This window comes from Mus caroli, chromosome 9 (assembly GCF_900094665.2).
Source record: "Mus caroli chromosome 9, CAROLI_EIJ_v1.1, whole genome shotgun sequence".
NCBI lineage: Eukaryota > Metazoa > Chordata > Mammalia > Rodentia > Muridae > Mus > Mus caroli.
In genome coordinates, this window is record NC_034578.1 from 101,397,949 (window position 1) to 101,412,793 (window position 14,845).

The following is a 14,845-nucleotide window of genomic DNA, read 5'->3' on the forward strand; positions in this document are numbered from 1 at the left end:
GAGAGAGATTTAGGGATAAGAAAAATGCTGATAGGCTAAACTCAAAAGTTACAAACATTCGGGTCCCAAATAGGCATAATGTATTGATTCATTATGATGTTCTTGTTTGAGATGTCTTGTTTTAAGGAAACACACATCATGTCTGTAGGCACTTGCAGTTTGGCCTGTCGTGTTGACGTTTCCTGACGCTTACTCTGCAGGAAAGGCAAACTAGATCCCAGACTGGGGGCTTCCTTCCATGTTCCTGTCACCTCCCTGTCACTTCCAATGCTCCCTGCCTTTCTACCCCACCTTAGTGGTAAAGACAGGGAGCGAGTACACATGCCCGTGGGTTTTCACGGACATTCTTTGCTGGCAGAAAGACTCATAAGCAACATTCAAACCTCACTGAATCCAACCCCCAATACTAAAGGCCTTCCCATGAACCCTTGTCCTGAAGACTCCCAGGCTCTAACCTAAGGCTTCAGCTGTTGTGCTCAGCTGCCAGAAGCCAAAAGAGAATTTCATTCCTGGGAATAAGCTGGGGGAGTTTTTCACAGCCTGAAAAAACAAAACCAGATAGGGATGGTGGAAGCAAGTCCTAGGGAGGGAGGTTTACCTTGGAGAGAGTGGAGCTGACTAACTAGACTCTAAGGAGTTTACAAACCATCTGGCACTGAGTTGGGGTAAGGGCTCAGAAAAGAAGAAGAAACTGTGGGAGTGAGGGAGTGAAGAGGCCAGAGGAGGAGAGAAAGGACAAAGCTGCCATTTAACCTGTGGCTGGCCCAAGGAGCTTAGGTAGAGCTATGGCTCCTCTAAAGTATTATAGTGCCACCAAAGTCAACCAAGAAATCCACTCTCCCTGTTCTCCCCAGAAACACCAGCAGTCAGAACTGGGGTAAGAGTGTATGGGATGGTTTGTAGATGTTTGGCCCAGGGATTGGCACTATTTGGAGGTGTGGCCTTATTGGAGGAATCGTGTCCCTGTGGGTGTGGGCTTGACCCTCTTCCTAGCTGCCTGGAAGCCAGTCTTCTCCTAGCAGCCTTCAGATATAGATGTAAGACTCTCAGCCCCTTTTGAACCACACCTGCCTGGATGCTGCCCTGTTCCCACCTTGATGATAATGGACTGAACCCCAATTAAATGTTGTCCTTAGAAGAGTTGCCTTGGTCATGGTGTCTGTTCACAGCAGGAAACCCCTAAGACAGTGTATATACAGTGAGGAAGAGGGACTTGGGAGCAGGCCATATCAGGATGCAAATTCCTGGACTGTGTGGCTTAGAACAAGTCATTTCTCCCCCTTGCCTTTGTTCACTTCATCTGGGCAATGCAGGTTAGCATTTGTAACTAGTGGAACAGCTGTGAGGGTTAGACAGTCCTTGTGATAGCTAGATTTATTTATCAGCCTTACGCAGACTGTATTCATCTCAGAAGAAAGAGCCTCAGTGCAGAATCATCTGTGCTGAGCTGGGCTCCAGGCCTGTCTGTGAGGGAGCATCTTAACTAAGTTCATGGATATGGGAGGATCCAGCCTACTGTGGGCATGAGTGCCACCAATCCGTAGGCAGGGGTCCTCTATAAGAGTAGAGAATTTTAAAACAGTATCTGGAGCTAGGGACATAGCTCAATTGGTACAGAACTAGCCACACAAGCTTGGGGCTATTTGATCCCCCACACCCATGGAAAAGGCTGGGCATGGTGGCTTGGGAATGGGTTTATAATCCAAGGTTAGAAAGAACAAGACAGGCAGATCCCTCAGGCTCCCTAGCCATCCAGATTTGCCCAATAGAAGAGCTTCAGTTCTCAGTGAGAGACCATGTGGGCAAAACCAAGGTGGACAGCACCAGATGAAATACATCCATGGCTGACTGCTGGCCTGCATGTGCACATGCGAACACACACACACACACACCAATTTCTTTATCTTCTAAAGCTGATGGCATATGAAGAGACAGGACTTCTGTGACAGCCGGCCTTCCAGCCTTCGGATTTGCTAAGGACTAAAGTAGGACCGTTTTATAGACATATCTCCTAATATAACTATAAAGATAAAAATGCCCTAAAAGAGAGAAGGGACTTAGAACTTGGAAGGACTCTGTTTTACTGTTTTTAACTTTTGAATTCAAAGCCTTGGGGCCCGTGAGAGCTCCAGACCTTGACCGCTCACTTAACTGCTGTGTCTTGGTATCATCGTCTGAAGAACAGGCTCATCATACCGCCTATCTCACTGGGTTCTGAGGATTAAGTGAATCAATAAAGGCTTAGAATGGTGGCTGGATCAATAAACATGAGCTATTTTCCTAGGCGTTGTTTCAAGAGAATCTGTGCGGGGCTTTTTAGAAAGAAAAATGAAATCCAAAGCCTGGCACGCAAGCTGCACTTTCTCTCTAGTGCTCTGCTTCTTCGCTTTAAAAAGATGATCTAATGAAGGCTGTGTTTGGGGACATGCGACCTCAATAATGATGGGATCAGGCACGGGGAGTCCAGGTGCAATAGTGCCATTTTATCTAGGGCTGAGACAATTCCATGGATAACGAAAGAAACTTTCCAATAGGCATGGCAGTCTCCAAGTGTGTTTAAATGCCATAAGAAGTTACGATATCTGTTTGTGTAATCTGTTCAACTTGAACTACCATCATTTGCCTGAAAGAAGTATGTGGGAGTTGTTCTGAAAATTATGGTAACGCAGAGGTGAAAGACAAAAGCCTCACACACGTCAGCAAGCCCTTGGGCAAAGAATTCAGAAGACAAACCATAAGACAAGCCCACCGCCTTCACTAGATTGCCCTCATGTAAGGAATAAGGAAGCAGGGGAGGCTGCAGCGTACCCACCGGAGAAGAACAGGGGCTGAGAGGCCCTGAAGATGGCAGATGTCATTTTGACAATTTCTCTCCTTGCCAGTGTCACAGGCAGCAAGGTCATTCGTTACATCTGAACTGGCAAGCACCATTTAACATCTTTTCTAAACCATTAAATTTTCAATGTGCCGAGCTGTCTCCCCACAGCCTGGGGCAAGAGCATGTCCACAGGAGAGGAGGGCGGCTAAGAGCGATATCACGGCGTGTCAAGTATATTCAAGCCGGCAACCTCACCTCACAGAGCATTTCATGCTTTCACTCTGAAGCCCGCCCACCCTGACGAGGGTGAGCAGGCCATGACTAAGGATGCACCTACAAATCAGGAGCAAACACAAGCTGTCCATCAGCCCATCAGAGAGCACCACAGGGCTGCATTCAGTGGGATGTGGCTGCCCATGGTGTCACCCGCTAAATGTCAGGGACCAGCCTTCCTGAGAAATAGAGGTGTTGATGGTTATACCTGGATAGAAGCCTACATAACAGTGCAGCACAAACCCCTCTCCATCCCTGTTTTAATTTTTGTTTAATTTGGTTTGCTTTTTGGAGACAGTGTCTTGCATAGCCCAGGTTGGTCTTGAACTTGCTACGTAGCCAACGGTGACTATGAAATTCTGATTCCCCTGCCTCCACCTCCCAAGTGTTAGATTACAGGCATATGTCACTTTCCTCGGTTTATGTGGGGCTAGGATCAAACCCAGGACTTCACACAGGCTAGGCAACTACCCTAGAAACTGAGCCATATCCTCAGAGCCCAGTGTTTCATTTCTGAGCCAAGAAAAATGAGACCCAGACAGTCCAACTATTATGATGGCTCCTATAAGCATCTTATCATCTATGAAAGTGGAAAAAAAATCACATCTCTAACTTAAGTGGTTAGCTTTATATTCTGCCTTTATCAAAGCATTCTGAAAATTACCAGACCTCCCTCAGCAGCCTGCCCCGTCCTGCTAGGCCATGAAGATGCAGCAAGAACAAGAAAGAGCACCATGTCTTCGTTTTCTCTTTGTTTCTCAACTGAGATGGCTGCCTGCCCTTCCTGGTAGTTGGCAAGCTGTCACAAGCTTATCCATTGATTCTTCAGACACAGGCACTGTGTGTCATCCAAATTTCTCACCTAGCATTTCTGCTGCACAACTCTATCTCAAGAGAAAATGAAGTGGTCCAGCACAGCTGAATCCATTAGTTATTAAGGAGGACCATGTGACATCTCCATTTTTCCCGGTCAGAAATGGTCAAGTGTCGGTAATATCACCTGGCTGAATCTAGCATTCACACACAGTGGAAGAAAACCGACCTTGAGTTTGATAAATCGTCCCAAAAACTCTGTGAGCACATACTGCATGGGTTTTAGTTAGAAGAGAAAACTTTAGAGGCTACACATCTGGACTAGTTTCTACCAGCTGCTAGTTTCTATACATATTGAACCACCACACTGACAGAAGGAACAAATTATCCATGCACACAACATAGATGAGCAAGACCGGACGTGTTGACTGGAAGAAGTCAGATACAAAGGACTAGATAGTGGGTGATTTCATTTATATCAAGACTCGGAATACGCAACAGCTAACTGCTTGTGATCAAAGTCGGAGGGGTAGTGACCCTGGGCTTGGCAAGGAACAGGGAGAGAATTTATAAACGCCAAAGGTGCTCTGAATCTTAAGTCACATCCTGGTCACAGAGGAGTAAAATACCTAAGAATCCATCTGGGCTTGCTCTGTCAGCTAAGTGCTTGCCATGTGAGCACAAAGACCCGAGTTCAGATCCCCAGTAACTAGGTAAAAAAAATCCAGATACAGCATAAACCTGTAATCCTAGCACTGCAGAAATGGAGTCAGGAGACTACTGGGGCTTGCTGGCCAGCCAGCCTAGCCCACTGAGCAAACTCCAGGACAGTGAGAGACCCTGCCTCAAATCACAAGGTAGTCAGCTCCTGAGGAACAACAGCCACGTTTGAACTCGGGCTTTCACACGTATGCCTATGTATACATGTATGTGTGTGTGTATACATACACACACAATCCTTTTATGTGTGTGCTTTAAAAGCACAACATTTTTTCATGTTGTTAAAAGGGCACGTAAGGTTATAGGAAGAGAAGCAAGAAAACCACAGTCGATAATCTCTGGTGTTAGTTTAGCATATATATTGTAATGAGCAAGCTTGACGGCAGATTGTAGTCTGCCACTAACTAGTTACTTGACCCTCAAAAATATCCTTACCTTCTCTAAGCCTTCTTCTTACAATAGAGAGAACTGACAAGGCCTAACTAATTGAGCTTTAGGGACATTACATGTGATATGAGGCCCTTCACACAATCCATGCGCCTCCTAAGCACCAGGTCATCTGTAGTAGCTCTGTCAAGAGTATCCATATTGAGATCCTCTCACCTCTCCCATATTCAGCAATTTCTGAAGAATTTTTCCCCCGAACCACTCTGACTGCTCACGTCATGCCTGGTAGAATGGTAAAAACCAGACTAACGCCAGAACCTCTTCCCATCAGCCCTTGCACCTCCTCCCATCAGCCCTTCCCACATCTCACATACCAGCCCTGCCTCTGGGAGGTTGTGCTCCTCTGTGAAGGTCACAACTGCTGTAGCAATGTCCGCTGCGTGGAGCTCCAGCGTGGCTGTGCTGACAGAGGTTGTGTCATAGTTCCTACCTGCCTGGAAGAACACGGCCACCTTCCTCACCAGAAGGCCTGAGCGTACACGTTTCAATACGTGTCTAGCCACAAACCTCATAGTGGCCCCGAGGTTCCGAGATCCAGATGAACGTTCCAGGGGGATTTTCCTGACAGCCTGCAGAAGGGCAGCTTTTCCCCGATGGTCTGACAAGCGCACTAGGTAATCTGTCCTCGTGTTGTAGGAAACAATGGCCACTCGGGCACCAGTGGGACAGTTGCTCTCGCTCATTTCCAGCTTCATCAACAGAGATAATAAAATGTTCCTCATCCTCTCAAAGTCTGATGGGGAGACGTCGTTGGACATGTCCAAGGCAAAGACCACTTCCGTTGGGAATGCTGGGCACCTGGAAATACCTTGACACGGGGATACACAGACTTGAGATGTCTGAGCTGCAGCTAGACAGGCGAGGGCTTATGTAAACAACGAGCAATATTTACCTGTTGAGCAAGCTGGAAGGGAAAAGACACGGTTTGTGCCTGTCTATGGGCAGTTTATATTTCAATATAAAATACACTGGTTTTGGTTTGACAGCTTCTGTGTCACTGAAGCTGACCTTGAATTTAAAATCCTCTTGCCTCAGTCCCCCAAGTATTGGAATTTTCAAACTATATCCACTTTGAAAAAATCTTCTTTTGAGAAATTCAAATGACCTTCTAGATACCCTTCCCTGGTATGGCAAAAGTCCCTACTATTTGCCCAGGATCCAGCTTTTTTTTTTTTTTCTATTATAATAGGGCCTGAATTTCTGACTGGATATATCGTCCTGAAACAAATGTCACACTTCCACTGGGCTAGCTGACTTACTACATTCTGGATAATACGGTATGACTTTGCAAAAGCATCTTTATATCCTAATGAAACCCATTATTTATTAGGTTATAAGAGAGAGGCAAGAGCGCCCTTTGCCCTTTGCCCTTTGCCCTTTGCCCTTTGCCCTTTGCCTCTTCCTTCCCTTCCAGGCTGGATGAAATGTAGATTCAATGACTGAAGCTTGATTAACTTCTCAGAGCATGAGATAATTTGAGAAATATAGCAACTAACACACACACACACACACACACACGCGACAGAGAAGAAAATACAAGGAGCCTTCATCCTGGAACCCCTGGAACACACACCCCAGGGCTCCATATCAACCCAGACTAATGATGGCCAAGCTTTGACCTGAGAGATGCGTTTCCCCATTGTTATTGAGGACTTTGGTCATGTTCAACTAAAATTAAATCCAACTAAAGCACTAACCTATTCTGCAGCTATATTTTACATGTGTCTCATACATACATATTCATAAAATATAAATAGTCTACAATTATATGTATATCTTATGTAAAGTATATGTGTGTATATACATATATATGTGAGTAACTTGCTCATAAAAAATTAAATGTCCTTAGTTCACATCTATGTATCCAAACATAAAAATACTTTTATTTTATAAAACTTGGAGCTTAAAGTATGTTTGACTCTGAATCATATTACACTGGATATGACATTTTTTATCAATAAATGCCAAGTGCTATCATATATTCTACTATGTAGCTGTCCTGTGATTTCTTCAGCCACTGTCTCTCAGTACAAACACACATGTACAAGTATCTGTGCCTATTTTTCCAATTAATCTGCCTATCGCAGTAATTATGGGCTTTTATATGACCACTCCAATTACTCTTTAGGCAGCACTTTATAGTCCCACAAGCCAGGTTTATATATTCCTCAAATTAGGGCTAAGGATTATTTTGACTTTTCAAAAATATTTCCAATTTGAAGCTTAGACCTGGTGGTACAAGCTTGTATTCCTAGCTCTTGGGAAGTTGATGCAGGAGGATTGCAAGTTTGAAGCCACAGCAGTATACATAAGGAGTTTTGGGCCATATTAGCAAGACCCTCTCTCTAAAACCAGAACTATATAAACAAATATACATATATATTTATGTATATTATGTACATATGTATATATGTATGTATGTATTATATATGTATGTTTATGTAACAAGTATGTATATATTTCCAGTTTGAGAACCATAAAGAGCACATCATAGTTTTAGCTGATAATCTTCCATTTCCACTGAGGGTGAATATTCTCACAGGTGCATTGTTAATTTGTAATTTTTTTTCTTCTCTGATTCTTTATGTCTTTTGCCTATTTTCAATTCAAAAGTTTTTTTAAAAACATTTAGATTTAGCTCTCCAAAAAAGTCTACGCTTATCTATAAAAATGATTATGCAGCAGCAGTTTTAATCTTGCTGTGACATAGCAAGGACACTGAGCCCTTCACTTGAGTCTGCTGCTTCTAGCTAGAATTTTTTTTCTCCCTTTTCTACTTGCGTTTGACCCTGTGGTGCTCCTCGCTGTAAGGGATTTTAACTTTCTATGTGGCCAGTTCTTCCTTTCTATCCAAGCTGATAGTACTCCTCTAGGTGACTCCCAGGAAAATGGATCCTGGACTCTCCTTAAACAGCAGTCAGATGGGAGTGGACAGAAGCCAGATGGTTGAGCAAGAAGGCAAGCAAGTGGTTGTGTAGAAAAGCCAGACTTCTACACCAAGACCTTTCAACTCATTGTTCTTTCCCTGTCACCAGTAAGGAGAGATGTGTGCTCTCTGTGGATGCAAGTACCCGCTATGTTTTTAAAGAGAGTACAAAGTGACAAAGCCAGTCTTAGGACCTAATGGTTCATAGTTCCATTTCTGCAATGGAAATACCAACCAAATAGAGCATGTTTCTTTTCAAAAGGTCACTGTGAATACTGTTGGCTGAAATAAAAAGAATAGGGCTTCCCATGCCCTGTTTCAGGGACCAAGGCACATGGGTATGCGAGTATGGTAATACGTTGGGGGACCCAGCCTTGTATGGTGGACTTTTCCTTCAGTATTGAGATGGTGTGCCTTTCGAACTACTTAACTTCCAAGCCCACTGAAGAAGAGAAGACTTACTTAAAGGGAGATTGGACCCAGTCTGTTAATTTATAAGATCTTTTTACAATGGACAAGCCACTTCCCAAGGCTCAGTCAATCCTCGGGTAACTTATGTCCTTAGTCCTTGATCCACACATCCCCAAACCACCACCTCCCAAACAACTTACGGCAGTTTCCTCGCACGAAGTCAACAATTTCACAAGGCTGTAGAAAGACGGGGAAAGACAGGGAGAGGAAATAAGCATTTAAAGTGGAGCGGATTTCACTGTCGTGGCTTGAATTGATGCATGTGCATGTTAGCAGTTCCTAGCTGAAGCATTTAAATACGTAACAGAAAACCACAAAATTGTTAGAACTGATGATACCACCTAACAGTATTATTTCTGGATCCAGCCACTACTTTAAAACATTTAAAGGATTTTATATGGCACGTTGAGATAGGTAGGTAAGGTATACCATTTTACTTTGTCATCTGCCACACAAATCGATGGGATCAAATCTGATGTGGAAGGTTGAAATCCAGGAATCTCAGGAGAGAATACTGGGGAACACTGTTGATGTATGCAACTTTATAGAAGTGTTTGCTATAAACTTCCCTACTTTAGACTGACTGCCCAGACAGGTACCTCCATAACCTGACCCCAAGGAGAGTCCTCTGTTTTTGTTCGTTTGTTTTTATCCATTATAGGGATAATTTCTTGTGTACTGACTGTGTGGAAGCATCACCTGCCAAGAAACATCTAATGGCCAATAAATTGAGACAGGATGAGAAGGTAGGACACCTGGCAGAGAGAAGGGAACTCTGGGAAATAGTCAGATAGGAGGATTCCCCACCGGGATTTGAAGGAAGTTGGATGCATGAAACCGAGGAGAGGTAACTAGCCAGGTTGCAGACGTAGAATTGTATAAACTGGCTAAGTTATGAGCTAGCTGGGGAACAAGTCTAACTTAAAGCCTAGATATTTTATTAACAAATGATGAGTCATGGAGTCACTGTTCGGGCCCTGGGGAACAGGTGGGAAGCCTGCAGTTAGAATCCCTCCCTCTCTCCTTTGTTCTTCCCTCAACCTCAGATCCTGACACTTCCTGTTCTTTGGTTGTTTCTGCTTCCTGCAACCCCGCCTAACAGTCTCTGTGCACTTGGGAGAAAAGTACTCCTCGTCATTGCTGATATTATTCCCGGAGTGTCCCACAAGACATGAAAGCCTGTGCTGTTCTGTGAATTGGCGTATTAAAAATGCATAGCTTTATAAGCCATGTTTTTAGCTTTACAGAAGAGCATACTTCAGAAAGGAGGTAGCTTCCAAATATTTTCGTTTGTGTCACTTAATATTTAAAATATTATCCTAATTTTATACTGGCATTTCTGGGGAAAAAACTCTGTAAACTTAAAGTATTAACAAAATTTATAAAAGGACAAACTCAGAAGCTTTAAGATGAACAAATCTTGCTTTGTGGATATTGAAAGATTTATGTTCTAAATGAGTGAATTTTCAAGTTAGGAGTCTTCACCCACCGTCCTATCTGCCAAGCCTCTTGAGCCTTTGGTGCCCTGGAAAGAACAGAAGCAAGGTTAGAACTGTGGATTCTGATTCCTAACACTTTTTTCTCTATAAGCAACTGGAGATACTGAGTGCTCACCAGGGCACATACACTGCCCTCCTCTCTTGGCCCTGGAGTTCTGCCCAGCCCAGTAAGGAGGTCAAAGTACCTGAGTGGTGTATTCCAAATCTCAGAATCCAGGAAGCCCAGGAGGATGAGGCATAGACTCTTGGAAGACCAAGTAATTTTGAAACCAACTTGTAATTCAAGTTCAAATTCAAAAACTGGTATTCAAGATCCCAGGTCCTACCACATGCTATTCTAAACTACATCCTGGTATCTCCCCTGTTCCTGCTCTTCCACGCCTCTTATCCACACCCTGTTTCAGCCCTCATAGTGAAGGAACCCTCCCAGAAGTCTTCCAGTTACCACTGCCTGGCTCCAGCCCCTCTGGGAGCCTAGCCAGTCGTTGTCTTTGTGTAGTCTCTACACAGTGGTAACCTGTAGTCTTGGGCAGGTCACTGTACTGAAACCCACTAAATCAGTACTTCATCATCAGATGACTATGAACTTCCTCTGTGGTGTTTGGTTTTTCTGACTTAGTTGATTCCCTCTAGTAAATCCTCTGAACTCCAGTGAGGGACATGCCGATGTCCCCTTCTGGCTGATGAATATGTTATTCCTCACAGAGTGACAGACACACACTAGCTAGGTTTTTACCAGCTTAATACAAACCTTGGCATATCTCAGAAGGATGAATCTCGAGTGAGGAATTGTCTCAGATTGGCCTATGGACATGTCCATGAGAAATTTTCTTCATTGCCAACAGATAAGTTCCCAACCACCTGTGGGTAGTATCACCCTTAAACAGATGGGCCCAGGATGCTACCATCCCAGGTGGGGAGCAAGCCAGTAAGCAGCATTCCTCTATGGTCTCTGCTTCAGTCCTGGCCATCAAGTTCCTTCCTGCCTTGAGTCCCTGCTCTGACTTCCCTCAATGAAAGACTGTAATCTATAATCCAAATAAACACATTCCTCCCCAACTTGCTTGTGGCCAGTGGTTTCTCATAGGGAAGCAAACGATTCCATGTTGTCTCTAAAACAGGGCATAGGGCAAAGCTTCAGAGTCTTTCTTCATCCCAGTGTACTCTAAGAATTCTTCTAGGCTTGCAACATTATCAGTTAAGATTGTATGGATGGCATATTTAATGAGGATTTCCTTCTGGCTTTATGTGTTGGTCATCGTGTTTGCATTGATAAGCTCATTCTCTGGTAAGTTTTATGTATTAATCTATGTGTTTAGGAAGATCCATAAATCTCTATCTGCTCCAAGATCACCTCTATATTCAGAGACACTACATCTAGAATGCTATGTAGGGTTTGAAGTTAGTGCTTTCTAAGCAGTTTGCATTTGAGCCTGCCGAATGTCCCAGATGTTTGTTTCTCCTTCAGTGAGGCCTCATATCAAGCTCTTTCTCCTCTTGGCACAAGGTTGAAAATATAAAAGGAAAGGTACTCATTACCATTTTTCCTGGTGGGCCTTGGTCACCTGGAGTTCCAGCAAGCCCAGGAAATCCAGAATTGCCCTATAACGAAGAAACCAAAGAAATAAGTGTCCCTGTTGGCTATAAGACTGGTCTTCCCAAAACATCAAATTGCTTCATAGCTAAGGCCAATGACTCTGCCCCTGTGAACTATGTAGCCATGGAGAGACAGGGAAGCTTTATGGGAACCAGCAACTCCCTTCTAGGCCACCTATCTAACCCCTGCTTGACCACAGATTACACACACACACACACACACACACACACACACACACACACGTACATTTCCATGCAGAGCCTTAAAAGACGACTTAACCCTAAAGGTTAAGTCTCAAGGGCATACGATAAACATAATGCACGAGGGCTACATAGAGGGTCTGACAGCAGAGAAAGGAAAAATCCCCATAGCACCTTTGGGCCTCAGTTTCTCAAAGACAGTTTCAGGTGGTCAGGGGTTCCCTGCTCACATGCTAGGTATTTGAAGTAAAACAGCAGCGATTATCTGGACTGAATCAGTGCCTCGCCTTTTTTTATTTGCAAGTAGAACGAAAGGCTGACTGAGCAGGGTAGCCACAGGCAGCATCGAGCTGAGAAAGCATGGCCCCGATTGTCTGTAGGATCTCGCCAATAGATGAAAATACCAATTACTGAGTCCAAGGAAAACACAGGCTTTCTATCCCTCCTTCCCCTTTGCTCTGAACACAAGTTCATGCCCTGTTCCCTTTCCTTGAAACATTTTTATCAGGGATTCAAAGCAGGTCTTACATAACATAACATAACATAACATAACATAACATAACATAACAAGTTCAAGGCCAGCCTGGGCTATCCGAGACTCTCAAAAACAAAAAAGAATTTAAAAAAAAAATCATCATCTACAGAACCTGAAGGAATGAGTTCTTAACAGGAGACTCAGTTAAGCACACTCTATTCAAAGTCCACCAAGACAGAAGTTATCTTTTTGAGAATCTAGTCCCAAAGAATCTTGAGGAAGACTCAGACAAACCACACTTGCTTGAAAGTACTGTCTGTGACAATGTCCTTCCATAGAGTTATCAAGAGAGTCGTGTGTGTGTGTGTGTGTGTGTGTGTACTGACTGGTCAAGGATAGCCTAGCCCCATCTTCACCTGTGATGACTGCAGATGACCATTCAGTGCTTACCCTCTTCCCTCGGATTCCCTTGGCCCCCTTCTCTCCTCCACGGCCTGGATTACCATCTTCTCCCTTAACAAGGCAAAAGCAGGGTTATGAACATGAAGAAAGATTTGCACACATGTGACACACAGTGCCTACCAGTTGCCAGGCCCACAGAGATCTCTTCTTACTTGCACACCAGGATAGCCAGGGAATCCAGGTTCACCCTAGGGTCAGAAATGATAAGAAAACATTCAGTGCCAGGTGATTTAAGTTTTTCTTCAACATTTCTCCAGGAAAGAGAAACTAACATCAAAAGGCCACATTTTAATTCCAGAGATCAACAATTTATAAATAGTTTTTACAATTTTAAGCATCTTTGATGCAGGGTCTAATGAAACTTCCTTCTTGTGCATTTTATTTCTCAGTCTAAATCCCCTGAGATCTGTGACAACAGAAAGCAAGGTAGGAGCATCAATCTGAATGTTAGGACCCAGCATGGAACCGTCAGAGGCACGGGCATGCTTCAAAATGACCGCCCATCCCACAGACATTTAGTTATCCCTTGCTGTTTGCCAAGTGGTCCTGTAATCACTGGGGACTCAGCTATGCACAAAACCAAGACCCCCACTGAACTTGCATTCCCGAAGAAGCAAGTGACCAAAGAAGTAGATAGCAACTCAGAGATGGACCAGGATTCCAGAGTGGGGACCAGGAAATTAAAAATGAGCTGGTGAGATGGTCCTGTAGGGGAAAGACACTCACCACCAAGCCTGCCGACTTGAGTTCAGTCCCTGAGACCAAAGGTAGTACAGGGAGAAAACGAATAGAGCAGACAGTCCGCTCTCCTATGCTCTTGCACACACAAATAAGTAAGTGTTATAGTGAGAGACCAAATCTTTTAAGTTCAGACTCCATTTTAGAAAACTTGAACTCAGGTAGACTAACAGGTTGGTACCTAGCACTGGTTTCCAAATTACCCCACAACAAAACCCAAGCCTAGCTCCAGTTTCTAGGCTAACTCCAACAGACCAGCATCTCCAGGTTAGTTTTCCCCAACAATCCAGTGTTTCCAAGTTAATTGCCAACAAGCCTGCCCCCTGCCTAACAACCAACAACGCAGAGGGAAGCAGAAGTTAAGTTTATGGTTTGACTCCCAGCACCAGCCAGTTATGCTACAGGCCATAGGCGCTCTCCAATTAGATGCTTGCCAGGCTAGAAACATTCACCTCCCACTTGCTGCTTTCTATAAAGCCTTCCTGCAAAAGATATTCAGGGCTAAGGAATTATTAAGTTGATGGCCGCTAGAAGGAAAACCAGTTTTCGTTAGGTATACAGCTCTCTATATATTGGAGATGTTTATATAACGTTCAATGACCGGTGAATACATTTCCCTCAACATTCCTCTGAGAAAGAAGGTCATCAAGAGGCCACATTTCAATCCCAGAGGTCGACAATCCGTAAATAGTTCTTACAATTCCCCCCACACCACCTAGAAATTATAACTCCAGTAGATGCTCCCACACACATATGGGCAGGGATAATCAGACTTAGCAAGTTTTAAAGACTTGGAAAGGAGACGATGTCAGAAGGAGATCAAGGAGCTGGAGTGGGGAGATAGGAGGAAGGAATAAAACGAGAGTATGAAATTCTCAAAGAAAAAGTTAAAATATTATGTATTTTTAAAAGAAATAAAGAATTACATCTGCCCCTCAATATCTTCAGAAGGTTGATTCCAATATCCCCCAGAGGTACAGAAATCTGAGCACAGTCAACGCCCTAACGTAATACGGTGCTGCCAAGCACATACATGTGACATATGCACACTCTCCACTTAGACTTTAGTCTCCAGATGATACAGAACACCTACAACTACGGGTGCTGTGAAACAGACATCGCCTTGGGTTATTTAGGGGATAATAGGTTCATACATGTTCAGTACACATGCAGATTTTCTCAGATGTCTTAACCTACAGCTGGTTGAATCTATCATTGGGAGCCTGTGAGTGTAGAGAATGTGAAGGGAGAAAGGCAGGGAAGTGAGGGATGAGCCCAGTCTGACTTCTCAGTAAGGGGACTCTGTCAAGCTATAAAAGAAAGAAAGAAAGAAAGAAAGAAAGAAAGAAAGAAAGAAAGAAAGAAAGAAAGAAAGAAAGAAAGAAAGAAAGGAAGGAAGAAAGGAA

General features: G+C 43.8%; 1 protein-coding gene across 1 annotated transcript in view; it reads right to left on the reverse strand.

Annotated features, from left to right (window-relative positions):
• The window catches only part of LOC110301934 (collagen alpha-4(VI) chain), a 108,397-nt gene that overhangs the window by 18,344 nt on the left and 75,208 nt on the right, over window positions 1-14,845 (reverse strand). The window contains exons 27-33 of the mRNA XM_021172654.1: window positions 12,854-12,889; window positions 12,690-12,752; window positions 11,507-11,569; window positions 9,958-9,993; window positions 8,609-8,645; window positions 5,964-5,975; window positions 5,386-5,879 (exon numbers count right to left, since the gene is read on the reverse strand). Coding sequence (XP_021028313.1) covers window positions 5,386-5,879; window positions 5,964-5,975; window positions 8,609-8,645; window positions 9,958-9,993; window positions 11,507-11,569; window positions 12,690-12,752; window positions 12,854-12,889 — 741 coding nt within the window. The remainder of the gene's footprint in view (window positions 1-5,385; window positions 5,880-5,963; window positions 5,976-8,608; window positions 8,646-9,957; window positions 9,994-11,506; window positions 11,570-12,689; window positions 12,753-12,853; window positions 12,890-14,845) is intronic.